This window comes from Oncorhynchus masou, chromosome 16, assembly GCF_036934945.1.
Source record: "Oncorhynchus masou masou isolate Uvic2021 chromosome 16, UVic_Omas_1.1, whole genome shotgun sequence".
Lineage (NCBI taxonomy): Eukaryota > Metazoa > Chordata > Actinopteri > Salmoniformes > Salmonidae > Oncorhynchus > Oncorhynchus masou.
In genome coordinates this window covers 29,233,585-29,260,875 of record NC_088227.1, presented here as the reverse complement: position 1 = coordinate 29,260,875, position 27,291 = coordinate 29,233,585, and the positions used below count along the sequence as shown (strand labels likewise).

Genomic DNA, 27,291 nt, shown 5'->3' with positions numbered 1-27,291 from the left:
CCATACCCTTACACACACACACACACACACACACACACACACACACACACACACACACACACACACACACACACACACACACACACACACACACACACACACACACACACACACACACACACACACACACACACACACACACACACACACACACACACACACACACACAGAAAGAAAGAAGGATGTGCTACTGTAGGACGGTGGCTGAATTTAAAAGCCAGCTTCCAGCCAAGACAGTGTAACCATGCACAGCTACTGAGAAGAGAACTGTTGTTGTTTCATGGCGTAATTATTCTCTGTTCTTATCGCAGCATTCAGCCTGATGCATGTTGTCAGACATGTCCTTGAGATAGAAATGAGGAAGTGTAAGAAAAGCACATGCAGTGGTGCAGGACAGTAGTATATCGCTCTGGAAAGAGCTACCAGGCTAATGCTCCAGGATACGCTGACCCCGTGTGGTCAACAGACAAACTACTCAAATGTGTTGTCATGCGCGAATGAGGACAATATATACATCATCCATGCATCCTCTTTCAGCATATGTCTGCTGCCTACCACGTCCTCATATAGATATCGCCAATACATTAGGTCTAGGTTAAAAAAGGGTACTTTATATTTCCATATACAATCGCAAGGTTTGGAAATGTACTTTACTTCCAAAACACTTAACAACGCAGCCATAGATTTTAGAGTATTCAGAGAGGGAACATGGTGGAAAATAGACAACTGCCTCATGCACCCAGGCACAGAGGATATCACTGAGTGTGGGGGAGAGGGGGAAGAAACCATGGGAACGGGGTTTAGAGACCCAGCTACCTATACATAGCAGAATGAGGAGACAGGATAGAGGAAAGAAAGGCCATTCTGGCAGGGATAGAGAGTACTTTGGGACTGTTGGGTTGAGCATAGCCGTAGAGGGCAGTTGAAACATCAGGGTTATTGTAACAGAGAGGCTGGGTCAGATGAAAGTTGCACATCCACTTGTTATCATTCTTCAGCTTTTGCCTTCTTATTAAATCTTCCGTATACATTGTTATTAATGCTTAAGTATTGAAGCTGTATTAATGCAGACCGAGATGCAGAATGTCTTACCCTGGTCCTCTGGGGATCCTCCTTCCTACAATCACAGTAACAATGGACATGATGGAAATGGTTAACCAATGGAACCATTATGGGTTGAAAATATGTCTCTGTCCCAAATGGTACCCAATTCCCTTCATAGTGCACTATGGGTCCTGGTCAAAAGCAGGGCACGACACAGGGAATAGGGTGACATTTGGGATGCATCCTATTCCTGACACTGAATGATTGGTTAGAAGCTACTTCATCCTACAGTTCTGTATTTGAGGGTAAATGTGTCCATACCTTAGGTTTCTCATCCACAATCTGCTGTCTGATGTCCTTGTGCTTCTCAAGTAGTCTCTCCATTCTCTTACTCTGAGCATCCTCCAACTACACAGACAGAGGTAGGCGAGAGTAAGGTGTAGCCACATAACAAACACAAAAAAATCCACACGCTGGCATGGACACACACACACACACACACACACACACACACACAAAAAAAAACACACACACTTACCCGTTTGATATACTGCACCACCTCATTGACAAATGACCTGTTGATTTCCAACTTCTCTCTGTAAACATATACAGATGTCAGCTCTAACCTCTCTAAGATTCCTCAAATGGAACCTTTACTTCAACAGTCAACAATCCTGATGTTTCTGGTTCCAATCTAGCTCAAAGGGCCATATAAAAGTTGGTAGGTCTGCCTGATGACCTATGACACTTACAAGAATTAAGTCTTTCTATAAAAAATTACAGAATATTTGTATTAAATTGGTCCTGTCGTGATCATTAGCTCGATCAGTCAGTCAGGCATGAATCTTCATCGCCATCTGGTGGCCTTAAGAAGCATCAACACTTATGTATTAGGAGGTCTCTTCCCCAACCCCATGTACTTACTCCTCTGTCACGTTCTTGTTGTTGGCCTTTGCTTCATTAATCTTCTCCTGTCTTTTCTTGTCCATCTTCTTCTTCACGTCTTTCTTTTCCCTGTGGAGTAATAGGAGGATAGTGAAACAAATGGCCCATGAAATACATGCATACATGAGCTTCTTTTGTGTGTGTGTATTTGTTTCTGTGTGTATATGTGTGTATGTTTTTGATTGTGTATGTGCTTTTGTTTGTGTGTGTGTGTGTTTGCGTGTGTGTGTGCACTTTTCTACTTGTCACAGATGTCTCTGATCTTCTTCAGCTGGGCACTCTGACACTCCTCGGCTATGGCTGTCAACTTCTCCAACAGCTAGAGATCCGCAGGAAAAAGGACACTGGTTATCCTACAGTTTGTCTGCCTCGTAGCATATGATAGCTGACTCATGCTTTCCGTTTAACTCAGGTATGACTTATCTGTTGACATTGGAGAATATAATTGGTCTGTCAGTATGGTTCTATTCATCATGGATAAACTCTGACACCTCATCCACACAAACTGTACACAGATCAGGTACTACACTCAGTCACTGATCTAAGGTCAGCACAACAGGGTGATTTTGGCCATAAAGCCCTCGTTATACTGAGTTGAGGGTTAATGCCGATTCAACACAAATAATACATATACTGTATGTAGTTAGGTACGCTGGTCTCTAGTATAACTCTGGTTGAGGATATGGTTAGGTGTGTGTGTGTGTGTGTGTGCGTGTGTGTGTGTGCGTGTGTGTGTGTGCGTGTGTGCGTGCGTGTGTGCATGTACCATTTTGTTGTGTTCTTTCTTCTGGTACTTCTCACTGTAATACTGCTCCTGTCTCAGTGTGAGTAGCTGTTGTTGCTGCTTCTCCTTCAGCTCAGACAGTCTCTGACTGGACTCCTGGTCCAACACACACAGCTCCTGCTCCAGGGTCGACAGGGACTGCTCCGACCTGCTAAACACACACGTAGGGGTTGGTAATGTTCTTTAGTTGTGCCGTGATTCGGTAATGTTCTATAGTTACACCGTGATTGGCTCAGTGTTCTGTCACTCATGGGGACACTACGTCACCGCCAAATCTAAGGGTAGAGCTAGAAAATTCAAGTCCCTTGGGTGCTGCCATAGAGTTACATTAGAAGTGCCCATCTAAGAAGGTCCAAGGTCATTGGCCACAGATAAAATTATGTCTAATCACGTTATATCTACAGTAGCTTTGATTGGACTTATGTCCAATCAGCATCATACTTTCAAAATCTTATCTAGCAAGCTAGCAGTCATCATCATGAATCAAGTCGACAGTCTACTGGCAAATCCTTTTTAAATTAGGAGAAATTATAGATAAAACATATCGGTACTCATCGGCCATTGGACATAAACATTACACAACAAGCTGGAAATCACAAATTCAACAATGAGAGATTTGGAAGGAAAAGCAATCACCAGCCTGCTATTCAGTGGAATGGGTGTGTGGTTCCAAGTCTGGGTTTAAGGGTCACTTTACCAAGCATAAAAGGATAAACATTCCACATTGGCCATGTTGTCAATCCAGTATGACTTCTGCCGAGCTCAAAACAACTGGGAACTCTGGGAAATCTGACTTCAGTGAGTTCAAGACAACTGGGAACTCGGGAAAAAACTAGCTCTGACTGGGAAAATACGTTTTGAACGGTCATCCAACTCGGGACCTTGGGCCTCTTTCTAGAGCTCCGACCTGAAGATCACTGATGTCATCTTGACTCAACCATGATTTTTTTTGAGTTTCCAGTTGTCTTGAAAGCACCATAAATCCAGAGAATGCCAGACTTTGATGACAAAATTTTCACACAAAGGACCGCCGTGCAGCCTTCCTGTTCAAGTGAGCACAGCACAACAAGGTGAGTCCATTTAGGTATTTTTAAAATTTTATTTCACCTTTAACCAGGTAGGCCATTTAACCAGGTAGGCCAGTTGAGAACAAGTTCTCATTTACAACTGCTAACTGGCCAAGATAAAGCAAAAAGGTGGGACACAAACAACAGTACAGAGTTACACATGGAATAAACAAATGTAGAGGATTGCAACTCTGCCCACTTTGGCAGTTCTATCTTCTCGGAAAATGTTATAGTTAGGGATGGAAACGTCAGGATTTTTGGTGGCCTTCCTAAGCCAGGATTCAGACAAATCAAATCAAAGTTTATTTGTCACATGCGCCGAATACAACAGGTGTAGACCTTACAATGAAATGCTTACTTACAGGCTTTAACCAATGGTGCAAAAAAAAGGTGTGTGTGTGTGTGTGTGTGTGTGTGTGTGTGTGTGTGTAAGTAAAGAAATAAAACAACAGTAAAAAGGCATTTGAAAAAAGAGTAGCAAGGCTATATACAGACACCTGTTAGTCAGGTTTATTGAGGTAGTATGTACATGTAGGTATCGTTAAAGTGACTATGCATATATGATGAACAGAGAGTAGCAGAAGCGTAAAAAGATGGGTTGGTGGGGGGTGGGACACAATGCAGACAGCCCGAATAGCCAATGTGTGGGAGCACTGGTTGGTTTGGGCCACTTAGGTAGTATGTACATGAATGTATAGTTAAAGTGACTATGCATATAAGATAAACAGAGAGTAGCTGCAGCGTAAAAGAGGGGTTGGGGGCACACAATGCAAATAGTGCGGGTAACCATTTGGTTACCTGTTCAGGAGTCTTTTGGCTTGGGGGTAAAAACTGTTGAGAAGTCTTTTTGTCCTAGACTTTGAACTCCGGTACCGCTTGCCATGCAGTAGTAGAGAGAACAGTCTATGACTGGGGTGGCTGGGGTCTTTGACAATTTTTAGGGCCTTCCTCTGACACCGCCTGGTGTAGAGGTCCTGGATGGCAGGCAGCTTTGCCCCAGCGATGTACTGGGCCGTACGCACTACCCTCTGAAGTGCCTTGCGGTCGGAGGCTGAGCAATTGCCGTACCAGGCAGTGATGCAACCGGTCAGGATGCTCTCAATGTTACAGCTGTAAAACCGTTTGAGGATCTCAGGACCCATGCCAAATCATTTTAGTTTCCTGAGGGGGAATAGGCTTTGTAGTGCCCTCTTCACGACTGTCTTGGTGTGTTTGGACCAATCTAGTTTGTTGTTAATGTGGACACCAAGGAATTTGAAGCTCTCAACCTGCTCCACTACAGCCCCGTCGATGAGAATGGGGACATGCTTGGTGCTCCTTTTCCTGTAGTCCACAATCATCTCCTTAGTCTTGGTTACGTTGAGGGATGGGTTGTTATTTTGTTACCACCCGGCCAAGTCTCTGACGTCCTACCTAAAGGCTGTCTCGTCGTTGTCGGTGATCAGGGCACAGGGACTATGGTGGTCTGCTTGAAGCATGCTGGTATTACAGACTCGATCAGGGACATGATGAAAATGTCAGTGAAGACACCTGCCAGTTGGTCAGCACATGCCCGCAGCACACGTCCTGGTAATCCGTCTGTCCCCGCAGCCTTGTGTATGTTGACCTGTTTAAAGGTCTTACTCATGTCGGCTACGGAGAGCGTGATCACACAGTCATCCAGAACAGCAGATGCTCTCATGCATGCTTCAGTGTTGCTTACCTCGAAGCAAGCATAGAGGTGATTTAGCTCGTCTGGTAGGCTCGTGTCACTGGGAAGCTCGCGGCTGTGCTTCCCTTTGTAGTCTGCAATAGTTTGCAAGCCCTGTCACATCCGATGAGCGTAAGAGCCGGTGTAGTATGATTCAATCTTAGCCCTGTATTGACGCTCTGCCTGTTTGATGGTTCGTCGCAGGGCATCGCGGGATTTCTTGTAAGCTTCCGGGTTAGAGTCCCGAACCTTGAAAGCGGCAGCTCTACCCTTTAGCTCAGTGTGAAAGTTGCTTGTAATCCATGGCTTCTGATTGGGGTATGTACGTACAGTCACTGTGGGGACAACGTCCTCAATGCACTTATTGATAAAGCCAGTGACTGATGTGGTGTATTCCTCAATGTCATCGGAAGAATCCCGGAACATGTTCCAGTCTGTGATAGCAAATCAGTCCTGAAGTTTAGCATCTGCTTCATCTGACCATTTTTTTATAGACCGAGTCACTGGACACGGCTAGGACATCCGGGTTGGCAGAGTGTGCTGAGGCAGCGAATAAAACAAAAATGGGGAGGAGGCTTCTAATGTTAACATGCATGAAACCAAGGCTTTTACGTTTACTGAAGTCAACAAATGAGAGTGCCTGGGGAATGGGAGTGATGCTGGGCACTGCAGGGCCTGTATGAACCTTTACATCACCAGAGAAACAGAGGAGGAGTAGGATAAGGGTACAGCTAAAGGCTATAAGAACTGGTTGTCTAGTGCATTCAGAACAGAGAGTAAAAGGAGCAGGTTTCTGGGCACGGAAGAATAGATTCAAGGCATAATGTACAGACAAGGGTATGGTAGGATGTGAATACAGTGGAGGTAAACCTAGGCATTGTGTGCTTATGAGAGAGGTTTTGTCTCTGGAGACATTGTTTAGACCAGGTGAGGTCACCACATGTGTGGGAGGTGAAACAAACGGGCTAGCTAAGGCATATTGAGCAGGGCTGGAGGCTCTACAGTGAAATAAGACAATAATCACTAACCAAAACAGTAATGGACAAGACATATTGACATTAGGGAGAGACATGCGTAGCTGAGTGATCATGGGGACCAGTGGGAGGCTAGGCGAGCTGGAGACATGGCGATTCAGACAGCTAGCGGGTCGGGGCTAGCAGGCTAGTAGAAGGGACTTAGGGGGGACGTCGCGGTGGAAGAAGTCTGTTGTTTGTTGCCCCCTCGGACGGTTACGTCGGCAGGCTAGTCATGTTGGATTGGCAGGGATCAGTGTAGGCAGTAAAAGGGTCCAAAGCAAAATACGTATTGTTGCTCAAGAAATTAGCTGATGGTCCTCTTCAGCTAACAGTCCGATATGCTCTAGGCAGCTAGCGGGCCGCGGATGGGCCTTCAGGGAACGTCGCTGGTGTAAATGTATCCTATTGCCTGTTTTAGAAAAATGTCATCATCGAATATTGCAAGAGCTTTCATTGTCTGCGTATATGCCCCCTTTATTTATCCTATGGTTTTGACTTGGTGTACAGGGAGAATACTGTAAGAACAGTCCATCTTCTGAGTCCTAGCTCGCTTATTAATGTCTTAATCGAAATGACAGATTGCCTCTTACCCACTTATCGTCCCCTTATGCCATAGTTTGTACATCTCAATAGTCATTAAAAACCACATTTGTTTAAGCAAGTCAACCATATCAGCTATATATTTTTTAAAGGCAATAAATTAGGCTGAATGAATTGTTTCGCTGGCAGACAAGGCGTAGCAGTGGTAAGGTGTTGGGACTTCTGTTGGGAGAGTTTGTGGGCACCGTTTGTCACCGTTATAGTGCAATACATCTATTGTTTAGTGTTGTGTTGTGTAGTAGCTTTGCTGGCATGGATTATTTTTTGGTTTTGCCTACCAAGATTTATATCCTAAAATCGCCACTGGTGAGAGGAATAGAGGGATACAGAAAGAAGGGCAGGGAGGAGGACAAAAAGGAGGAGAAGAAGAGCAGGGAGGAGGACTAAGAGGATGAGAAGAAGAGCAGGGAGGAGGACTAAGAGGAGGAGAAGAGTAGCGGAGGAGGACTAAGAGGAGGAGAAGAAGAGTAGCGGAGGAGGACTAAGAGGAGGAGAAGAAGAGTAGCGGAGGAGGACTAAAAGGAGGAGAAGAAGAGTAGCGGAGGAGGACTAAGAGGAGGAGAAGAAGAGTAGCGGAGGAGGACTAAGAGGAGAAGAAGAGCAGGTCTACCTACCTTTTCTTACCATCACGTTTGTGGCTCTTCTGCAGCGCGGAGGTCCTGCGCTGGTGCTGGTTCTGCAGCTCTGCAGCCCTGGCCGTGTGCTCCTTGATCAGCTCGCTTGTCTTACGGTGGTGTTTCCTTACCAACTCCTTCATCTCTTTATACTGCTTCCTCTGCTCCCTCACAAAGCCCTTCTGCTGCTTCAACTCCTCTACTGTCTGGGCCTCCATCTCTGGAGGAAGGAGGGATGGAAAGAAGAGAGAGAGAGAGAGAGAGAGAGAGAGAGAGAGAGAGAGAGAGAGAGAGAGAGAGAGAGAGAGAGAGAGAGAGAGAGAGAGAGAGAGAGAGAGAGAGAAAAGTGGTTTGATCAATGCCTTTCTTCCTGTCAGTTTTTGTTTCTTTACATACAGGGTGCACAATTCTGTGATCTTTCAGATTGGTGTAATGCCAGTACAAATGACCACACATGTTCACCTAGCTTGTTACTGAGTCATACTCTAGTCTTACATGTGAGAGCACTCTGAATTGACATGTTCACTTAGCTTGTTACTGAGTCTTACTTAATTGGTCTACACGGACAAGTTCTGGCCTCTCGGAAAGATATCCGTTTGTCTCTGTGAATGGTTTGTCCCCTGACAAATCAACTGTAAATTTCGGTGCTCCTCAAGGTTCCGTTTTAGGACCACTATTGTTTTCACTATATATTTTACCTCTTGGGGATGTCATTCGAAAACATAATGTTAACTTTCACTGCTATGCGGATGACACACAGCTGTACATTTCAATGAAACATGGTGAAGCCCCAAAATTGCCCTCGCTAGAAGCCTGTGTTTTAGACATAAGGAAGTGGATGGCTGCAAACATTCTACTTTTAAACTCGGACAAAACGGAGATGCTTGTTCTAGGTCCCAAGAAACAAAGATATCTTCTGTTGAATCTGACAATTAATCTTGATGGTTATACAGTCATCTCAAATTAAACTGTGAAGGACCTCGGTGTTACTCTGGACACTGATCTCTCTTTTGACGAACATATCAAGAAGGTTTCAAAGACAGCTTCTTTCCATCTACATAACATTGCAAAAATCAGAAACTTTCTGTCCAAAAATGATGCTGAAAAATTAATCCATGCTTTTGTTACTTCTAGGTTAGACTAATGCAATGTTCTACTTTCCGGCTACCCAGATAAAGCACTAAATAAACTTCAGGTAGTGCTAAATACGGCTGCTAGAATCCTGACTAGAACCAAAATATTTGATCATATTACTCCAGTGCTAGCCTCCCTACACTGGCTTCCTGTTAAGGCAAGGGCTGATTTCAAGGTTGTACTGCTAACCTACAAAGCATTACATGGGCTTGCTCCTACCTATCTTTCCGATTTGGTCCTGCCGTACATACCTACACGTACGCTACGGTCACAAGATGCAGGCTTCCTAATTGTCCCTAGAATTTCTAAGCAAACAGCTGGAGGCAGGGCTTTCTCATATAGAGCTCCAATTTTATGGAATGGTCTGCCTACCCATGTGAGAGACGCAGACTCGGTCTCAACCTTTAAGTCTTTACTGAAGACTCATCTCTTCAGTAGATCATATGATTGAGTGTAGTCTGGCCCAGGAGTGTGAAGGTGAACGGAAAGGCTCTGGAGCAACGAACCGCCCTTGCTGTCTCTGCCTGGCCGGTTCCCCTCTCTCCACTGGGATTCTGTGCCTCTAACTCTATTACAGGGGCTGAGTCACTGGCTTACTGGTGCTCTTCCTTGCCGTCCCTAGGAGGGGTGCATCGCTTGAGTGGGTTGAGTCACTGATCTTCCTGTCTGGGTTGGTGCCCCCCCTTGGGTTGTGCCGTGGCGGAGATCTTTGTGGGCTGTACTCGGCCTGGTCTCAGGATGGTAAGTTGTTGGTTGAAGATATCCCTCTAGTGGTGTGGGGGCTGTGCTTTGGAAAAGTGGGTGAGGTTATATCCTTTCTGTTTGGCCCTGTCCGGGGGTATCATCAGATGGGGCAACAGTGTCTCCCGACCCCTCCTGTCTCAGCCTCCAGTATTTATGCTGCAGTAGTTTATGTGTCGGGGGGCTAGGGTCAGTTTGTTATATCTGGAGTACTTCTCCTGTCTTATCCGGTGTCCTGTGTGAATTTAAGTATGCTCTCTCTAATTCTCTCTTTTTCTCTTTCTTTCTCTCTCTTGGAGGACCTGAGACCTAGGACCATGCCTCAGGACTACCTGGCATGATGACTCCTTGCTGTCCCCAGTCCACCTGGCCGTGCTGCTGCTCCAGTTTCAACTGTTCTGCCTGCAGCTATCGAACCCTGACCTGTTCACCGGACGTGCTACCTGTCCCAAACCTGCTGTTTTCAACTCTCTAGAGACAGCAGGAGCGGTAGAGATACTCTTAATGATCGGCTATGAAAAGCCAACTGACATTTACTCCTGAGGTGCTGACTTGTTGCACCCTCAACAACTACTGTGATTATTATTATTTGACCATGCTGGTAATTTATGAACATTTGAACATCTTGGCCATGTTCTGTTATAATCTCCACCCCGCACAGCCAGAAGAGGACTGGCCACCCCTCATAGCCTGTTTCCTCTCTAGGTTTCTTCCTCGGTTTAGGCCTTTCTAGGGAGTTTTTCCTAGCCACCGTGCTTCTACACCTTGCTTGCTGTTTGGGGTTTTAGGCTGGGTTTCTGTATAGCACTTTGAGATATCAGCTGATGTAAGAAGGGCTATATAAATACATTTGATTTGATTACTCTAGTCTTACCTGTGAGAACACTCTGAATGACGTCCTCAGTCTTCACTGCAATTTTCACTGAACCTGATGAACAATATAGACCTGTTAGTGCGGGTTTTGGCAGGTTGTATCTGGCAACCCAAGTGGGTGGTAAATGTGTTGTGGGATGCCAAATGTAAGTTAACTGGTTGCCGTTTCGGAGTCACAGTCATGATAAACTACATGGCAAAAAAACATGGCAAAAAATATGCCCTGCCTCAGCTGGTCAACTGTAAGTGCTGTTATTGTGAAGTGGAAATGTCTAGGAGCAACAATGGCTTAGCCACGAAGTGGTAGGCCACACAAGCTCACAGAACGGAACCGCCGAGTGCTGAAGCCCGTATCGCTTAAAAATCATCTGTCCTTGGTTACAATAATCACTGCAGAGTTCCAAACCGCCACTGGAAGCAACCTCAGCACAAGAACTGTTCCTCGGGAGCTTCATGAAATGGCTTTCCATGGCAAAGCAGCCCCACACAAGCCTAAGATCAACTGGAGTGGTGGTCGATACAGAAATGATTTGTCGAGATTGGTTTGGAAAAACATGACTGGCCTGCACAGAGCCCTGATCTCAACCCCATCAAACAACTTTGGAATTAATTGCAACACCAGCTGCGAGCCAGGTCTAATCGCTTAACATCAGTGCCCAACCTCACTAATGCTCCTTGTTGAATGGAAGCAAGTCCACGCAGCAATGTTCCAACATCAAGTGGAAAGCCTTCCCAGAAGAGTGAAGGCTGTTTTCACAGCAAAGGGGGACCAACTCCATATTAATGCCCATGATTTTGGAATGAGATGTTCGACGAGCAGATGTCCACATTCTTTTGGTCATGCAGTGTTTGTTTGTTTGTTTTTCCCTCATGAAGCGCTTTGAGATTTCTATTATGAAAAGCGCAATAGAAGTTTAATAAATTATTATTATTATTATTACTGTAAGTTCAAGTGGAGAGTTGACCTCTACCTGTGGGCTGTGGCTGGTGGCTGACCAGGCTGGGGGGTTTGGAGGAGATGATGGGGGCGTGGCTGACCCCGTTCTCTGCTGGCAAGGTCACCCGGGGGTCAGGCTCCATTGGGTCATCACCAGCCGCCTCCACCTATCAAATACATTGACAGCACAATTGATAAGGTGCCTTTATGAGGCATTTTTTACTGAGCCTCAAAGCACTTTATCAGGTCCACACAGTACTGGTCACATTGACTTATCACATCATCTGACTAGAGTGTCAGCGTCTGCCCAATGTGCTGTACAGCTGAAGTCGGAAGTTTCACAATTCCTGACATTTAATCCTAGTAAAAATTCCCTGTTTTAGGTCAGTTAGGATCGCCACTTAATTTTAAGAATGTGAAATGTCAAAATAATAGCCAAGATAATGATTTATTTCAGATTTTATTTATTTCATCACATTCCCAGTGGTTCAGAAGTTTATATACACTCAGTTAGTATTTGGTAGCATTGCCTTGAAATTGTTTAACTTGGGTCAAACATTTTGGGTAGCCTTCCACAAGCTTCCCACAATAAGTTGGGTGACTTTTGGCCCATTCCTCCTGACAGAGCTGGTGTAACTGAGTCAGGTTTGTAGGCCTCCTTACTCGCACACTCTTTCAGTTCTGCCCACAAATCTTCTATAGGATTGGAAGGCAGGGCTTTGTGATGGCCACTCCAATACCTTGACTTTGTTGTCCTTAAGCCATTTTGCCACAACATTGGAAGTACGCTTGGGGTCATTGTCCATTTGGAAGACCCATTTGCGACCAAGCTTTAACTTCCTGACTAATGTCTTGAGATGTTGCTTCAATATATACACATCATTTTCCTTCCTCATGATGCCATCTATTTTGTGATGTGCACCAGTCCCTCCTGCAGCAAAGCACCCCCACACATGATGCTGCCACCCCCGTTGTCACGAGGTGCTGCCACCCCCATTGTCATCCTCCGAAGTCGGCTCTTCTCCTTGTTCGGGTGGCGTTCAAGCGGTCGACGTCACCGGTCTTCGAGCCATCGACGCTCCATTTTTTTCATTGTTCTATTTGTTTTGTCTTGTTCCCCGCACACCCAGTTTACAATCCCTAATCACACTGCATATACTGTATATATTCCTCTGTTCCCCCCATGTCTGTGTGGAATTGTTTTGTTTTGTGTTTATTGTATTGCGCCAGTCTGTTGTTGCTCTTGGCAAATAAAGTCGCCTGATCACCTGTCTCTGCTCTCCTGCACTTGCCTCGAATGACCAGCTGCGAAAACCCTGACATGGTTGGGATGGTGTTCTTCGGCTTGCAAGCTTCCCCCTTTTTCCTCCAAACATAACGATGGTCATTATGGCCAAACTGTTCTATTTTTGTTTCATCATACCAGAGGACATTTATCCAAAAAGTACAATATTTGTCCCCATGTGGAGTTGCAAACCGTAGTCTGGCTTTTTTATGGCGGTTTTGGAGCAGTGGCTTCTTCCTTGCTGAGCGGCCTTTTAGGTTATGTCGATATAGGACTTGTTTAACTGTGGATATAGATACTTTTGTACCTGTTTTCTCCAGCATCTTCACAAGGTCCTTTGATGTTGTTCTGGGATTGATTTGCACTTTTCGCACCAAAGTACGTTCATCTCTAGGAGACGGAAAGGGGCTTCGTCCTGAGCAGTATGATGCATGGTCCCATGGTGTTTATACTTGCGCACTATTGTTTGTACAGATGAATGTGGTACCTTCAAGCATTTGGAAATTGCTCCCAAGGATGAACCAGACTTGTGGTGGTCTACAAATTTCTGAGGTCTTGGCTGATTTCTTTTGATTTTCACATGATGTCAAGCAAAAAGGCACTGAGTTTGAATGCAGGCCTTGAAATACATCCACAGGTACACCTCTAATTGATGTCAATTAGCCAATCAGAAGCTTCTAAAGCCATGGCATCATTTTCTGGAATTATTAAAGGCACAGTCAACTTAGTGTATGTAAACTTCTGACCCACTGGAATTGTGATACAGTGAATTATAAGTGAAATATTCTGTCTGTCAACTATTGTTGAAAAAATTACTTGTGTCATGTACAAAGTAGATGTCCTAACCGACTTGCCAAAACTATAGTTTGTTAACAAGACATTTGTGGAGTGGTTGAACAATGAGTTTTAATGACTCCAACCTAAGTGTATGTAAACTTCCAACTTCAACTGTATGTCACATTACAATCCAACACATACATGGTTTTGATCAATGTTTTTGCCGCCTATGCAATGAGATGAGAGTCGAACCATACGATTCCATGACTCTGTTACAAACAAGCTACTGTACGTCAAATTTACGACACCACAATCAACACACCACACACACAGAGCATACCTGCAGCCTGTTTGAAACCTTGTAGACATAGCTGTGGTACCCCACTCTCAGCATGGCTCAGATCATAGTCACACTGACCACACTCTCTAACGTTTCACTAACATTTAGCCAACGTTCTTACGTGGTCTCAAAGGTCTCCTAACGCTCTCTACTACTTTCTCCAAACGTTTCCTCTAGGTTCTCCCAACGTTCTCCCAATGTTCTCTCTAGGTTCTCTTCAACCTTGACTTGTTGTAGTACTTGGCGCGTATTTCTTTCAAATATTATTCCAATAAACCACCTGCTACTGAGACGTCCCTCCCTGAACTGGTTCTGTTTTCCTCTGCTCTCCTCTTCTATCTAATCAATTCAATTCAAGGGGCTTTATTGGCATGGGAAACATGTTAACGTTGCCAAAGCAACTGAAGTAGATCATAAATAAAAGAGAAATAAACAATTAAAAAATGAACAGTAAACATTACACTAACAGAAGTTCCATAAGAATAAAGACATTTCAAATGTCATATTGTGTATATATATATTGTGCAAATGGTTATTGTACAAAAGGGAAAATAAACAAACATAAATATGGGTTGTATTTACAATGGTGTTTGTTCTTCACTTAGCTGCCCTTTTCTTGTGGCAACAGGTCACAAATATTGCTGCTGTGATGGCACACTGTTGTATTTCACCCAGTAGATATGGGAGTTTATCAAAATCGGGTTTGTTTTTGAATTCTTTGTGAATCTGTGTTATCTGAGGGAAATATGTGTCTCTAATATGGTCATACATTTGGCAGGAGGTTAGGAAGAGCAGCTCAGTTTCCACCTCATTTTGTGGGCAGTGTGCACATAGCCTGTCTTCTCTTGAGAGCCATGTCTGCCTACGACGGCCTTTCTCAATAGCAAGGCTATGCTCACTGAGTCTGTACATAGTCAAAGCTTTCCTTAAGTTTGGGTCAGTCACAGTGGTCAGGTATTCTGCCACTGTGTACTCTCTGTTTAGGGCCAAATAGCATTCTAGTTTGTGCTGTTTTTTTGTTAATTCTTTCCAATGTGTCAAAAAATACTCTTTTTGTTTTTTCATGATTTGGTTTAATCTCCCTCTGTCTCTGAACCTCCAGTGGATGCCAACTAACTCACTAGGCGACCGTTGCCATGGTGTCGGCATGTACAAGCTCTCCATTAACTGTCCCTGTGGGTAATAAGCTCAACCCATCCACCGTCCCTCACCTCATAACCCTCACCACGCAATTCCTTCCAATCATCTCTTCACAAAGCGACAGGCCTCAGTTCCTAACCCCTGGTCAATAGCTCTAACCCAATCATCTCTTCACAAAGCGACAGGCCTCAGTTCCTAACCCCTGGTCAATAGCTCTAACCCAATCATCTCTTCACAAAGCGACAGGCCTCAGTTCCTAACCCCTGGTCAATAGCTCTAACCCAATCATCTCTTCACAAAGCGACAGGCCTCAGTTCCTAACCCCTGGTCAATAGCTCTAACCTAAAGAGAGGACTACTGGGAGATGCTCATTGATCTGTTACAGGTCGATTAGTGTGGGGATCACACACGCACGCAAGCACACACACACACAAACACACACAAATACTAATACAAAAACACACACACACCTCTCTGCTGTCCTCCTCCTCTGCCCCCTCCTCCAAAGTGAGAGCTGCCAGTTGATTAGCTCTCTGCTCCATCAGGTTGACGTAACGGATGGGATTGGACAATGCCTCGATGACATCTGAGAAAGAGATCAGAGTGAGGGAGGGGACAGAATGTATCATAGATGATGTTCTGTAAGCCCGTGGAAACATCAGCATGGTTAGAACTCTATGGTTAGTTACTGTATATACCAGTATTCTGTAAGGTATGTCAACCACTGTACCTGCAAATGTATCAGGGACATAGTCCTTGACCTCTACATAGACAAACAGAGCAGGGAGGGTCAGAGCCTGGTTCTTCTCATTCCTCAGACCAATGTAGTGATAACCTGGAACACACACACATGGGTCGTGATCAGAAGTTCAAGGACTGCTTACACAGTATCACTCTAGCAGTACAATAGACCAGAATGGTAGTCAGTCAGGCGAACAGGCTGTAAGCCTCACCTGGGCGAATGGCATTCACAGGAATGATGCGATGGCCAATGAACTTCCCTCCATCTTCAAACACAGATATCCTCATCGAGGCCAGAGTGGGCAGTACCACCTGCGGAATGACAGACACACAAACACACACACAAACACACACGCACCCATGTAAGAAAGGAGACACTATGATAACGACAGCCTCCTCCTCCTAGATAATGTTGACAGATTACCCTGGGAGGTCTGGATGTTTTTATTATTAAGAACTACAAATCCCATAACACTTTGCTCTATGATGTTTTAAACAGTAATTTACACACATAATTCAATAGAACATTATATACATCTATAGGTGTGCATTCTTGAAGATCAAGGTCTCCTCCTCCCAGATAATGTTGACAGAATTACCTTCGGTGATCTTAAAGAACTACAAATCCCATAACAGTCGGCGCTACATTGTGGTTTACCTTCTTGAGGACAAAGGCCTCCTCCTCCCAGACAGGGTTGACAGCGTTGCCCTGAGACGTCTTGGTCTTAAAGCCCTTCCTTCTGGTGTCCACCGGCAGACCAAACATGTCTATCTCCACATACGTCCCCACCTTCTTATCAGTCAGGAACTGGCCTGAGATGATCTGGAGAGAGATAGATGAAGATATTAAGTGTGAGCATTGTAATGTCCGTGCACACATACACACACACGCGCACACATACTAATACACATGTACGCAAGCATGCACACACACACACACGCACCCACACACACAGATACACACCTTAACAGACAATGTGTTGGCTACGATGCCGTCCACAGTGCTCTCAGCGAAGGGATCAAAGTGTTTGTCTGGTCGTCTCATGAACTCTGGTTTCAGCCTGTAACCACACTTTCCATTGTACTCATACATACCCAGGTTCAACATCATGGACAGGTCTGAAGGAGAGAGAGAGAGAGAGAGAGAGAGAGAGTGAGGGAGGGGGGGGAGAGAGAGAGATAAATATACAGAGGGAGGGAGAAAAAAGGTAAAGGGAGAGAGGGAGAAAGAGAGGGAGAAAGAGAGGGAGAGAGAGAGGGAGAGAGAGAGGGAGAGAGAGAGAGAGAGAGAGAGAGAGAAAGAAAGAAAGTGAGGGAGAGAGAGGGAGAAAGATAGGGAGAGAGGGAGAGAGAGAGGGAGAGAGAGGGAGAAAGAGAGGGAGAAAGAGAGGGAGAGAGAGAGAGGGAGAAAGAGAGGGAGAGAGAGAGGGAGAGAGAGAGGGAGAAAGAGAGGGAGAGAGAGAGAGAGAGAGAGAGAGAGAGAGAGAGGGAGAAAGAGAGGGAGAGAGAGAGGGAGAAAGAGAGGGAGAGATGGAGAAAGAGAGAGAGAGAGAGGGAGAAAGAAAGGTAAAGGGAGAGAGGGAGAAAGAGAGGGAGAGAGAGAGAGGGAGAAAGAGAGAGAGAGGGAGAGAGAGGGGGAGAAAGAGAGGGAGAGAGGGAGAAAGAGAGGGAGAGAGAGGGAGAGAGAGAGAGAAAGAGAGGGAGAGAGAGAGAGAGAGAAAGAGAGGGAGAAAGAGAGGGAGAGAGAGGGAGAAAGACAGGTAAAGGGAGAGAGGGAGAAAGAGAGGGAGAAAGAGAGGGAGAGAGGGATATAGATACAGAGGGAGTGAGTGAGAAAATGGGGGAAAAGGAGAGGGAGAGTGAAAGACATAGAAAGAGGGGGAGATAGGGGGATGAAGAAGGAGAGGCGAGAGAGAAGAGAGAGTGAGGGGAGAGAGAGATGAAGGGAGAGAGACACAAATGAAATAAAATTTTGTTAGACACATGCGCCGAATACAACAGGTGTAGACCTTACAGTGAAGGAAAGAGAAAGGGGGGTGATAGAGATGGAGGGGAGATAGATACAGATGGAGGGAGGAAGAGAGGGAGGGGAAAGAGATGGGGAGGGAGAGAGAGAAGGTGGGAGAGAGAGAGAGCGCGGAATGGATTGACGGAGGGATGGAGGGAGGGAGGGAGGGAGCGGGAAAGAGAGAGGGAGATGAGAAGGAGAGAGGTGTTAGAAAGATACAGAGGTACACACAGCCCTTCCCATACTCAGGTTCAATGATGTAAACAGCTCTGAGAGATATATATCACCTTAATAAAATAGTGTGTGTGTGTGTTGATGTAGTTCTTACCGATGGTCTGGAAGTTCAGGGCCACCAGTTGACAACCTGCATTCCAGAAGAGCTGAGGGTTATAGTTGGAGGAGTCTACTCTGGTGCCTTTAGGGTAGATACGACTCAGCTGCAGCTTGTTATACCTGAACATGCTCTGTTAAGGACAGGACACCTTGGGCCTCATTATCAACCATACATTCATTTCTCACAAAATGTTGGTGTACATGGAGATTCTAGGATTTGGGTGCACAAGAACACATATGTGTGTTTTCATTGGTAGATCAGAGCCATACTATATTTCTAAGCTCGTGAACGAGTGTTACAATCCAGCCTGCAATATGCACTCCATCACCTTTTATGGGAACAAAAACACTGTCGTTTGCAGTATGATTTGAAGATGTTGGAACTGGGCCATGACAGTTTGATCACATTTCTGCACAGGAAGAGAGGGAGAGGAAAAGGGGGCAGAATGTTTTATCTTTTTCAGCTACTTTTTTAAAACTAAAAATGCATGCCGCCTATAGTGAGTACTAAACACTGCCAGCGCATTCTGTAAGATTGATTGATTGTCTATTGAACGATATAAAAGTAAATGCTGCCTACAGCCTGCAATTCTCTGCAAAATATGAATTGTTGTTCAATATTTTGTTTATCAATGCATGATTGCCTCCTTTAACAGGTTACTATGTCCAGCTCCTATTGAACAGTAATATTGTAGTCTACCCATACTGACATGGGCTACAAGTCTATTTACTGTTGAGCATATTTGGCTAGTGAATGAGTAATGGATAAATAGTAGCCTAATATTTGTTGTGTAGCTGGAATACCCCAGTCAGTTGTCACCACTAGAAGTTGAGCGTACACATGGTCTGTGATTTGCGCGTGTACACAACCTTTCCCATCAAGTTCAAAATTAAAAAATACTAACCTTTTGATAAATGAGGCTCCTGGACTTAACCAGGTGATTTACAAGTACTTTTTCACTCGAAACAGTTTCAACACATGGACAAATTTGAAGAGACATTTGAAGTAAATATTCCACGCAGAGTGGGAAGGATACTCAACAAACTCCACAGGTGACTTAGTGAGCTGCTCCAAGGCTTTGGTCTCCACAAACGATGACATCTGATAGCTCCGATTGATCTCTGGAACAACAGTAATTGATTGATTGATATATTCATTTAAAAAATTGCATAACTTTTGGGATTGATTCTTTTATTGCTTTAAAATCCAGCTGAATTTTAAACAGTACATCTGTGAGAACAGAACAACTCATTTGAGTTGGTGTGTATTCAAACTGACAAAAAATGTGGTTCACAATTGCAGTAAATATTTAAGTGTGCTCTAAACAGGTGTTGAGTTGTGGTCACGAGTGATGGTCCTACTTTTGGAGGCCTCGAAGGAGTTAAATTTGACTGGCTGGACATAACTGACCAGGTTGGACATCTCCTCTGTGGCAAACGCCTCGCTGCCCGCTGTACCCTGGAGGAGGAAAACACAACAGTCAGAAAGAGAATCCTCCTCTATCCTCCTCTCCTCCTTGTTTGACTATTGAAACATAGCCCGAAAAGTAAGTGTGTTTCTGAATCTCCACTAGGGGGCAGCCTAAGAACCCCATACATGTAACAAGAGACCTGATGGCGCAGGAGAAAGAATGAAGATGTACCTCATCCATGGACCCCTTTTTACAGTCATCATCATCATCATCCTCATCGTCACTCTCTGCCTCAACTTCGCCTGAAAGACAAACGCAGGTTTAAGTTAGCTTCTCAGACTACATGCTGAGGATGACTGAATGCTGTATGGTCAGAGAGCAAAGCCCCAGGGTTAGACTTATGAAGGGGGTGGATGGAGCAGGAAGCAATATGGAAATAGATCCACCAAGCTTTTCAGTGGGGTTACTGTAGGGCCACTTAGGGAAAAGGGTGCAGGGAGCTAGGGATAGGGGGTATAGGAAAAGGAATTAAGGGAAGGAGCTAGAGAAAGGGAATAAGGGAAGGAAGAAACTAAGGAAGTGACTAGATTTTAGAACTAGGGCTACTAAGGGTTGTTCTAGGACCAGGTAAAGGAGGAGGAGTGTCTGATGGGGTATTTGTATGTATTATGGATCCCCATTGATTCATTACAAGGCAGTAGCTACTCTTCCTAGGGTCCAGCAAAATTAAGGCAGTTATATCCAATTTAAAACATTACATTTCATAACACATTACGGGTGTTCCCTTTAGGCCTCTACTCCACTACCACATATCTACAACACAAAACCCATGTGTACGTGTGTGTATAGTACGTACTGTATGTTATGTGTGTGTGCAGGCGTGTGTCTATGCCTGTGTGTGTGAGACTCTTCACAGTCCCTGCTGTTCCATAAGGTGTATTTTATATCTGTTTTTTTAAATCAAATTTTACTGCTTGCATCAGTTACTTGATGTGGAATAGAGTTCCATGTACAGGCCAAGGATATGGCTTGGAAAAGGCTATAAAGACACACCTGACACCCAAACCATATTTTGCTTCAGAATTTATAAAAATGAGGTTAGAGTCAGGTTCAGTTTTCAGTTGTGGCTTGTTGTTTTAAGAGTAGCTGTGTCCTTATAGTCTTTCCCATATGGCTCACCAATGGACTTCCTTCCCTGTGATCTGAGGCTGAGCCCAGCGACTTCTATTGGCTGGGAGGACTCGGTCATCTCCAGGTTGGTCGACCCTGGTGGACAGCAAACAATCAATAACCATTATGTGATACTGTAGATGCAGTGGAGGCTGGTGTCACTTTTAAATCGGAGGATGGACTCATTGTAATGGAATGGATGGAACAGTGTCAAACACAGAGGAATCCATTTCCATTCCTGCCATTACAATGAGCCTGTTCCCAGATATTTCCCTTCACCAGTCTCTACGAACTGCTTCAGAGATCATGATGGACTGCAAGTCGCGCAGGATGAAATGTGTCTGTGACACTACCAGCAGGGGGCAGTGTGTACCTTTATTTAACGAGGCAAGTCCATTAAGAAGCTGTTATTTACAATGACAGCCTAGGAACAGTAGGTTAACTGCCTTGTTCAGGTGCAGAACGACAGATTATTTACCTTCTCAGCTCAGGGATTTGATCTAGCAACCTTTCGGTTACTGAACCATCGTTCTAACCACTAGGCTACCTGCCGCCCCAAGTGTGGCACATGGCTGGGAGTCCCAGTAGGCTGCTGTTGATGGATGCAGGGTGATTCTGTGTGAAGGGGAATGCTAAGAGCATCAATCCTGCTGCCTGCCTCCCTGCCTATCCTGTTCTGGTAAAGCATAGCTGTACCAGAGGCACCCGGGTAGCTATGAAACTTAACCTGTCAAATGCACACACGCACAGAAAGACACACTCACGCACAGAAAGACACACTCATGCACAGAAGCATGCAGGCACACACATACACACAGTCTTGTACAACTAACCTTGTGTGGACACACAATTCAGTCCCATTCAAAATACAATTTTCCCTAACCCCTAACCCTTACCCTAATCTGTCACTTCAGAAGGCACCCCTGAGCTCCTCTATAAATGCAATCTCATCTCTTCCCTAGGAGTGTGAAGGGATACACACACACACACACACGCACACGCACACACACAGTAAACTCAGCAAATAAAGAAATGTCCTCTCACTGTTTATTTTCAGCAAACTTAACATGCGTAAATATTTGTATGAACATAACAAGATTCAACAACTGAGACACAAACTGAACAAGTTCTACAGACATGTGACTAACAGAAATGGAATAATGTGTCCCTGAACATTCAAAAGTAACAGTCAGTATCTGGTGTGGCCACCAGCTGCATTAAGTACTGCAGTGCATCTCCTCCTCATGGACTGCACCAGATTTGCCAGTTCTTGCTGTGAGATGTTACCCTACTCTTCCACCAAGGCACCTGCAAGTTCCCAGACATTTCTGGGGGGAATGGCCCTAGCCCTCACCCTCCGATCCAACAGGTCCCAGAAGTGCTCAATGGGATTGAGATCTGGGCTCTTCGCTGGCCATGGCAGACCACTGACATTCCTGTCTTGCAGGAAATCACGCACAGAATGAGCAGTATGGCTGGTGGCATTGTCATTCTGGAGGGTCATGTCAGGATGAGCCTGCAGGAAGGTTACCACATGAGGGAGGAGGTCTTCCCTTTAACGCACAGCGTTGAGATTGCCTGCAATGACAACAAGCTCAGTCCAATGATGCTGTGACACACCGTCCCAGACAATGGACCCTCCACCTCCAAATTGATCCCGCTCCAGAGTACAGGCCTCAGTGTAATGCTCATTCCTTTGACGATAACCATGAATCTGACCATCACCCCTGGTGAGAAAAAAATCGCAACTCGTCAGTGAAGAGCATTTTTTGCCAGTCCTGTCTGGTCAAGCACCGGTGGGTTTGTGCCCATAGGCGACGTTGTTGCCGGTGATGTCTGGTGAGAACCTGCCTTACAACAGGCCTACAAGCCCTCAGTCCAGCCTCTCTCAGCCCATTGCGGACAGCCTGAGCACTGATGGAGTGATTGTGCGTTCCTGGTGTAACTCAGGCAGTTGTTGTTGCCATCCTGTACCTGTCCCACAGGTGTGATGTTCGGATGTACCGATCCTGTGCAGGTATTGTTACACGTGGTCTTCCACTACGAAGATGATCAGCTGTCCATCCTGTCTTCCTGTAGCGCTGTCTTAGGCGTCTCACAGTACAGACACCGCAATGTATTGCCCTGGCCACATCTGCAGTCCTCATGCCTCCTTGCAGCATGCCTAAGGCACGTTCACTCAGATGAGCAGGGACCCTGGGCATCTTTCTTTTGGTGTTTTTCAGAGTCAGTAGAAAGGCCTCTTTAGTGTCCTAAGTTTTCATAACTGTGACCATAATTGCCTACCGTCTGTAAGCTGTTAGTGTCTTAACGACCGTTCCACAGGTGCATGTTCATTAATTGTCTGTGGTTCATTGAACAAGCATGGGAAACAGTGTTTAAACCCTTTACAGTAATGATCTGTGAAGTTATTTGGATTTTTACGAATTGTCTTTGAAAGACAGGGTCCTGAAAAAGGGACGTTTCTTTTTTTGCTGAGTTGATATGAATCACAGGAGGTTGGTGCCTCCTTCATTGGGGAGGATAAGCTCATGGTACTAGCTGTAATGGTTTCCAGGTGTTTGATGCCATTCTATTTGCTCTGTTCCGGCTATTATTACCATCCTCCCCTCAGCAGCCTCCACTGGAATGAGTATATGAAGTAGTCAACAACACAGCTCAGTGTTGGAGAGGGCCAGGAAAGTGATGAATGATCAACTACAGCCAGCTCTTACTATAAGATGTAGGACTTATGATTGGCAAGCAATTCTCCCACCAATATAAACATCCTCTGTCTGTCAATGGCCGACAAGGGATTTGTGTTTCTGCTGCTGCTGTGTGTGTGTGTGTGTGTGTGTGTGTGTGTGTGTGTGTGTGTGTGTGTGTGTGTGTGTGTGTGTGTGTGTGTGTGTGTGTGTGTGTGTGTGTGTGTGTGTGTGTGTGTGTGTGTGTGTGTGTGTGTGTGTGTACTGTAACCATACCTGCGCTGGGAGAAGATGGCTCATGCACACTAGATGAGTCGCTGTAGGTATTGGAGGCCTGTTCTGACAGTTTCTTCTTTGTACTCGATGTCTTGATGTGTTTCTTCTTGTTCTTCACCAGAATCTTTCCCATCAGATCCATTGGACTGGGCAGGGGCACCCCTGTCTCCAACTAGAGACAGAGAGAGAGAGGAGAGACAGAGAGAGAGAGGGATAGAAGGAGAGAGAGAGAAGGGGGGGGAGAGAGGAGAGGAGAGACAGAGAGAGAGGGATAGAAGGAGAGAGGGGGATAGAAGGAGAGAGCGAGAGATAGGGATAGAAGGAGAGAGAGAGAGAGCGGGAAAGAAGGAGAGAGAGAGAGAGAGAGGGATAGAAGGAGAGAGAGAGAGGAGAGACAGAGAGAGAGAGGGATAGAAGGAGAGAGAGAGAGAGAGAGAGAGAGAGAGAGAGGGGCGGGAGGGAGGGAGAGAGGAGGGGAGAGAGAGCGAGGGAGGGAGGAGAGTGTGAGGGAGAGAAGAGAAGGATAGTAGAGAGAGAGAGAGAGGGAGTTAGACTCTTTACTTGAGAGTAACAACCAAGTAAGGTTCCTACTAATGATGATGTTGTTGGGCGTGTGTATTAGGCAATAGTATCAAAACAAACTTGGTTTTGTGATGATGACAGGGTGTTGGTCAGTCATAGTGTGAAAGGCTTCTTAGTGACCTGAATGAAATAAGGTTCTTACAGGCTGTGATGGCAAGCAACTGTTTAGTTTACAGCTTCAACACTTTCTACGCCCCAGAATGGGGTTTCCTTTGGGGAGAGTGGGAGTGTATGCTTACAACACTCTCTCTCTCTGGAGAGCAGACTTGAGTAGACACAGCACTGGTTTATTCATGTGATGCCCTTCTGTTCTGTTGGATTACACTGCTGATACCCATTGATAAAGGAGTGCTACATGCTGACCAAACCGGACGCTTGCGTGCGTCCACCATCACAAGCATGTTGATTTTGTTCATCCACACCAGAAGGGATCAGGACACACAGGTTGAAATATCAAAACAAACTCTGAGACAATTATATTCATTTGGGGACATGTCAAAAAGCATTAAACATGTATGGCAATTTAGCTAGCTAGCTTGCAGTTGCTAGCTAAACATTGGGTTGTAATACCAAGCTGATATGCACAAGGTCCTCTACTCCTACAATTAATCCACAGATAAAACTGTAAATCAAGTTAATTTCTAGTCATCTCTCCTCCTTCCTTCAGGCTTCTTATTCTTCTTTGGACTTTATATGACGGTTGGCAACCAACTTTACAGCATAACTACAACTGACTGGAGTGTGGACCTCAGTTCATCTTTCAATCACCCACGTGGGTATATGCTCCTAAAAACCAATGAGGAGATGGGAGAGGCTGGACTTGCAGCCCGTTGAGGGTCACAAATAAAACCAATTTCTATTTTCCCGCCTGGCCACGCAGCCCGCACGAGCAGTGTGGGTACAATGATTGAAAAAATTGTATGTGTACATTTATTTTGCTATGCGAGCAGCGTAGTTAGCCTGTTAGAAGACACCGAGCTTCATCACACAATCGCTCATACAAGTAGGTAAACGCTTGCACACAGGCACGTATCACACACACGCACGCACGCACGCACGCACGCACGCACGCACGCACGCACGCACACACACACACACACACACACACACACACACACACACACACACACACACACACACACACACACACACACACACACACACACACACAATTTCCAACTTTCTCAGCTTTAAACAGCATCACACTTCTGAGCATCTGCCATATCTACTTGTCTTCAGTTCTCTTTCATCCTCAACTAAGAGAACATCTTGATCCATACACATGCACGATACTTCTCACCAAAAAGCAGCTCAGCATTTCCGCTTAATGGACTGTAAAGAACATCACACTTCTAGCTTCGTCAGCACTGCTTCCGCCTGATTCAGCTCACACCGAGGCTCAGACCCAGGACCTCTGCCTTGCAGAAGCGGCGAACCAGTTGGCGCCACTGAAGTGAACAATTCTGCAGTGCAAGTGGTGCCACCTCAGGCTGAGGAGGAAGTGTAACACATCCCCATGAGCTACAGGAGCAACAGAGGGTCATTGATCTGTGAGCAACTTTCCGGAAGCAATCATTTCATTACAACCATCTTTAGTCCCCCATGGCCATGTCCTAAAAATACCATATCAATCACACTCAGCGGCGAATTTGGCAACAACAGAAAATTGTTGATATATGCCAGCAAACCCACTACACAACACAACACTAAACAATAGATGAAATGCACTATAATGGTGACAAACGGTGCCCACACACTGTTAGGGCCAACAGCAGTCCCAACACCTTACCACTGCAACACCTGGCTATCAGCAGAGCCTTGTCTGGCAGCAACACAGTTCATTCAGTCTCATTTACAGCCTTTAAAAAAACATTGCTGTGTGCTTATGAGTGCATTTGTGCGTGTTTATATGTGTGTGTGATTGTTGTTAAGTCAGAATAGACTCTGACAAGAAGTTCCTCCACAAAGGGACAATGCAAGCTTTTGACTGGTAGCCATGGCAACTGGCTGGAAGGAGATAAGAAAAGCAGCACAGTCTACAGATCACTCCGTAACACAACACGCACGCACACACAAAGACACACAGCACACAATAGCTGACTGGTAGGGAGAGAGGACCATGTGGTTGTGATTGCAGACAGATGCAAAGGGTTGGTTTGGATAAAGAGCAATAGAGAGAGGAAGGGCGAGAGAAAGCTTGAGAGAGAGAGGGGAGAGGCAGCGGAGAGCGAGAAAGAGAGAGAGGGAATGAGAGATCAAAAGAGACAGGTAAACATGTCGTTTTAGTTTAGGCTGTTTAGAGGGTCACTCAGGGGTGAGGGAGCGTAGAGAGACACTCACACTCACTGGTCCATGTCATAGAGGTGTGTTGAACTGTGTGTTTGACAGTGTGTAAACATGAGTGTATGTGCAAGCAGGGGTCTTACAGGGTACTTCTCCAGAGGGTCGGTCAGTAACATGTCTCCAAATATTGACCTGCAGTACTCCGCCATCTTGGCCTGCTGCTTGGGCCTGGGAGGCAACACACATACAGTGTTACAACCATTACAATCACCTCACAGTGGCCTAATGTTGGTATTTAGCAATTTGCTACTGAAGTTGATAGCGTTAGTGTGACCGATTGGGATTTGAATCTGGGTGTCCTTGGGGAGCTAACGCAAGTCTCCAGGTCTCAGCTCAGGCAAGGTCACTAAACATGAAAATGTGGCTCACCAAGCCACCTTCGCGACATTTTCATCTAGCCAGCTAATGGCTTCATAGTTCTCTAGCATGTAGTGAGTCACTATTGACTTAAGAGTGACTGGTGTTAGCAAAGATGGTGATAAATGAATGGCCTGTTACCATTGAAAACAATTGTCAGTGTACTAACTGTGTGTGTCTCAGATAGACACCAATCCTATAGCAGCTGGGTCTGGTCAGAGTAGTTCATTAACTTTTATTGAACAAGAAAAAAACTGCTCCTCCTCTTCCGTCTCTGGTATTAGCATGTAGCTATTAGTTCATGCCCTACTTTAAGAGTGGCTAACATTAGCATATAGCTAATTAGCGCAATACATAAGAGTGGCAAGCATGGCCATTCTCACATTGCACTACCATAA

The 27,291-nt window shown here is 45.3% G+C and overlaps 1 protein-coding gene across 10 annotated transcripts in view; it reads right to left on the bottom strand.

The window, feature by feature from the left end:
- The window catches only part of LOC135557796 (1-phosphatidylinositol 4,5-bisphosphate phosphodiesterase beta-1-like), a 232,148-nt gene that overhangs the window by 50,394 nt on the left and 154,463 nt on the right, over window positions 1-27,291 (bottom strand). For 4 of the 10 annotated variants that reach the window (XM_064991412.1, XM_064991415.1, XM_064991416.1 and 1 more), the window contains exons 13-33: window positions 26,620-26,704; window positions 23,612-23,783; window positions 20,661-20,747; window positions 19,713-19,783; window positions 19,432-19,528; window positions 19,107-19,191; window positions 18,065-18,189; window positions 16,693-16,847; window positions 16,387-16,551; window positions 15,941-16,040; window positions 15,718-15,822; window positions 15,458-15,573; window positions 11,480-11,612; window positions 10,510-10,563; window positions 7,761-7,980; window positions 2,756-2,924; window positions 2,232-2,308; window positions 1,969-2,058; window positions 1,583-1,640; window positions 1,366-1,452; window positions 1,093-1,117 (exon numbers count right to left, since the gene is read on the bottom strand). In XM_064991412.1, the coding sequence (XP_064847484.1) occupies window positions 1,093-1,117; window positions 1,366-1,452; window positions 1,583-1,640; window positions 1,969-2,058; window positions 2,232-2,308; window positions 2,756-2,924; window positions 7,761-7,980; window positions 10,510-10,563; window positions 11,480-11,612; window positions 15,458-15,573; window positions 15,718-15,822; window positions 15,941-16,040; window positions 16,387-16,551; window positions 16,693-16,847; window positions 18,065-18,189; window positions 19,107-19,191; window positions 19,432-19,528; window positions 19,713-19,783; window positions 20,661-20,747; window positions 23,612-23,783; window positions 26,620-26,704 (2,276 nt within the window). Of the gene's footprint in view, window positions 1-1,092; window positions 1,118-1,365; window positions 1,453-1,582; window positions 1,641-1,968; window positions 2,059-2,231; window positions 2,309-2,755; window positions 2,925-7,760; window positions 7,981-10,509; window positions 10,564-11,479; window positions 11,613-15,457; window positions 15,574-15,717; window positions 15,823-15,940; window positions 16,041-16,386; window positions 16,552-16,692; window positions 16,848-18,064; window positions 18,190-19,106; window positions 19,192-19,431; window positions 19,529-19,712; window positions 19,784-20,660; window positions 20,748-23,611; window positions 23,784-26,619; window positions 26,705-27,291 lie in introns of those variants that run through there. The other 6 variants (XM_064991408.1, XM_064991414.1, XM_064991409.1 and 3 more) reach the window with 5 other exon arrangements.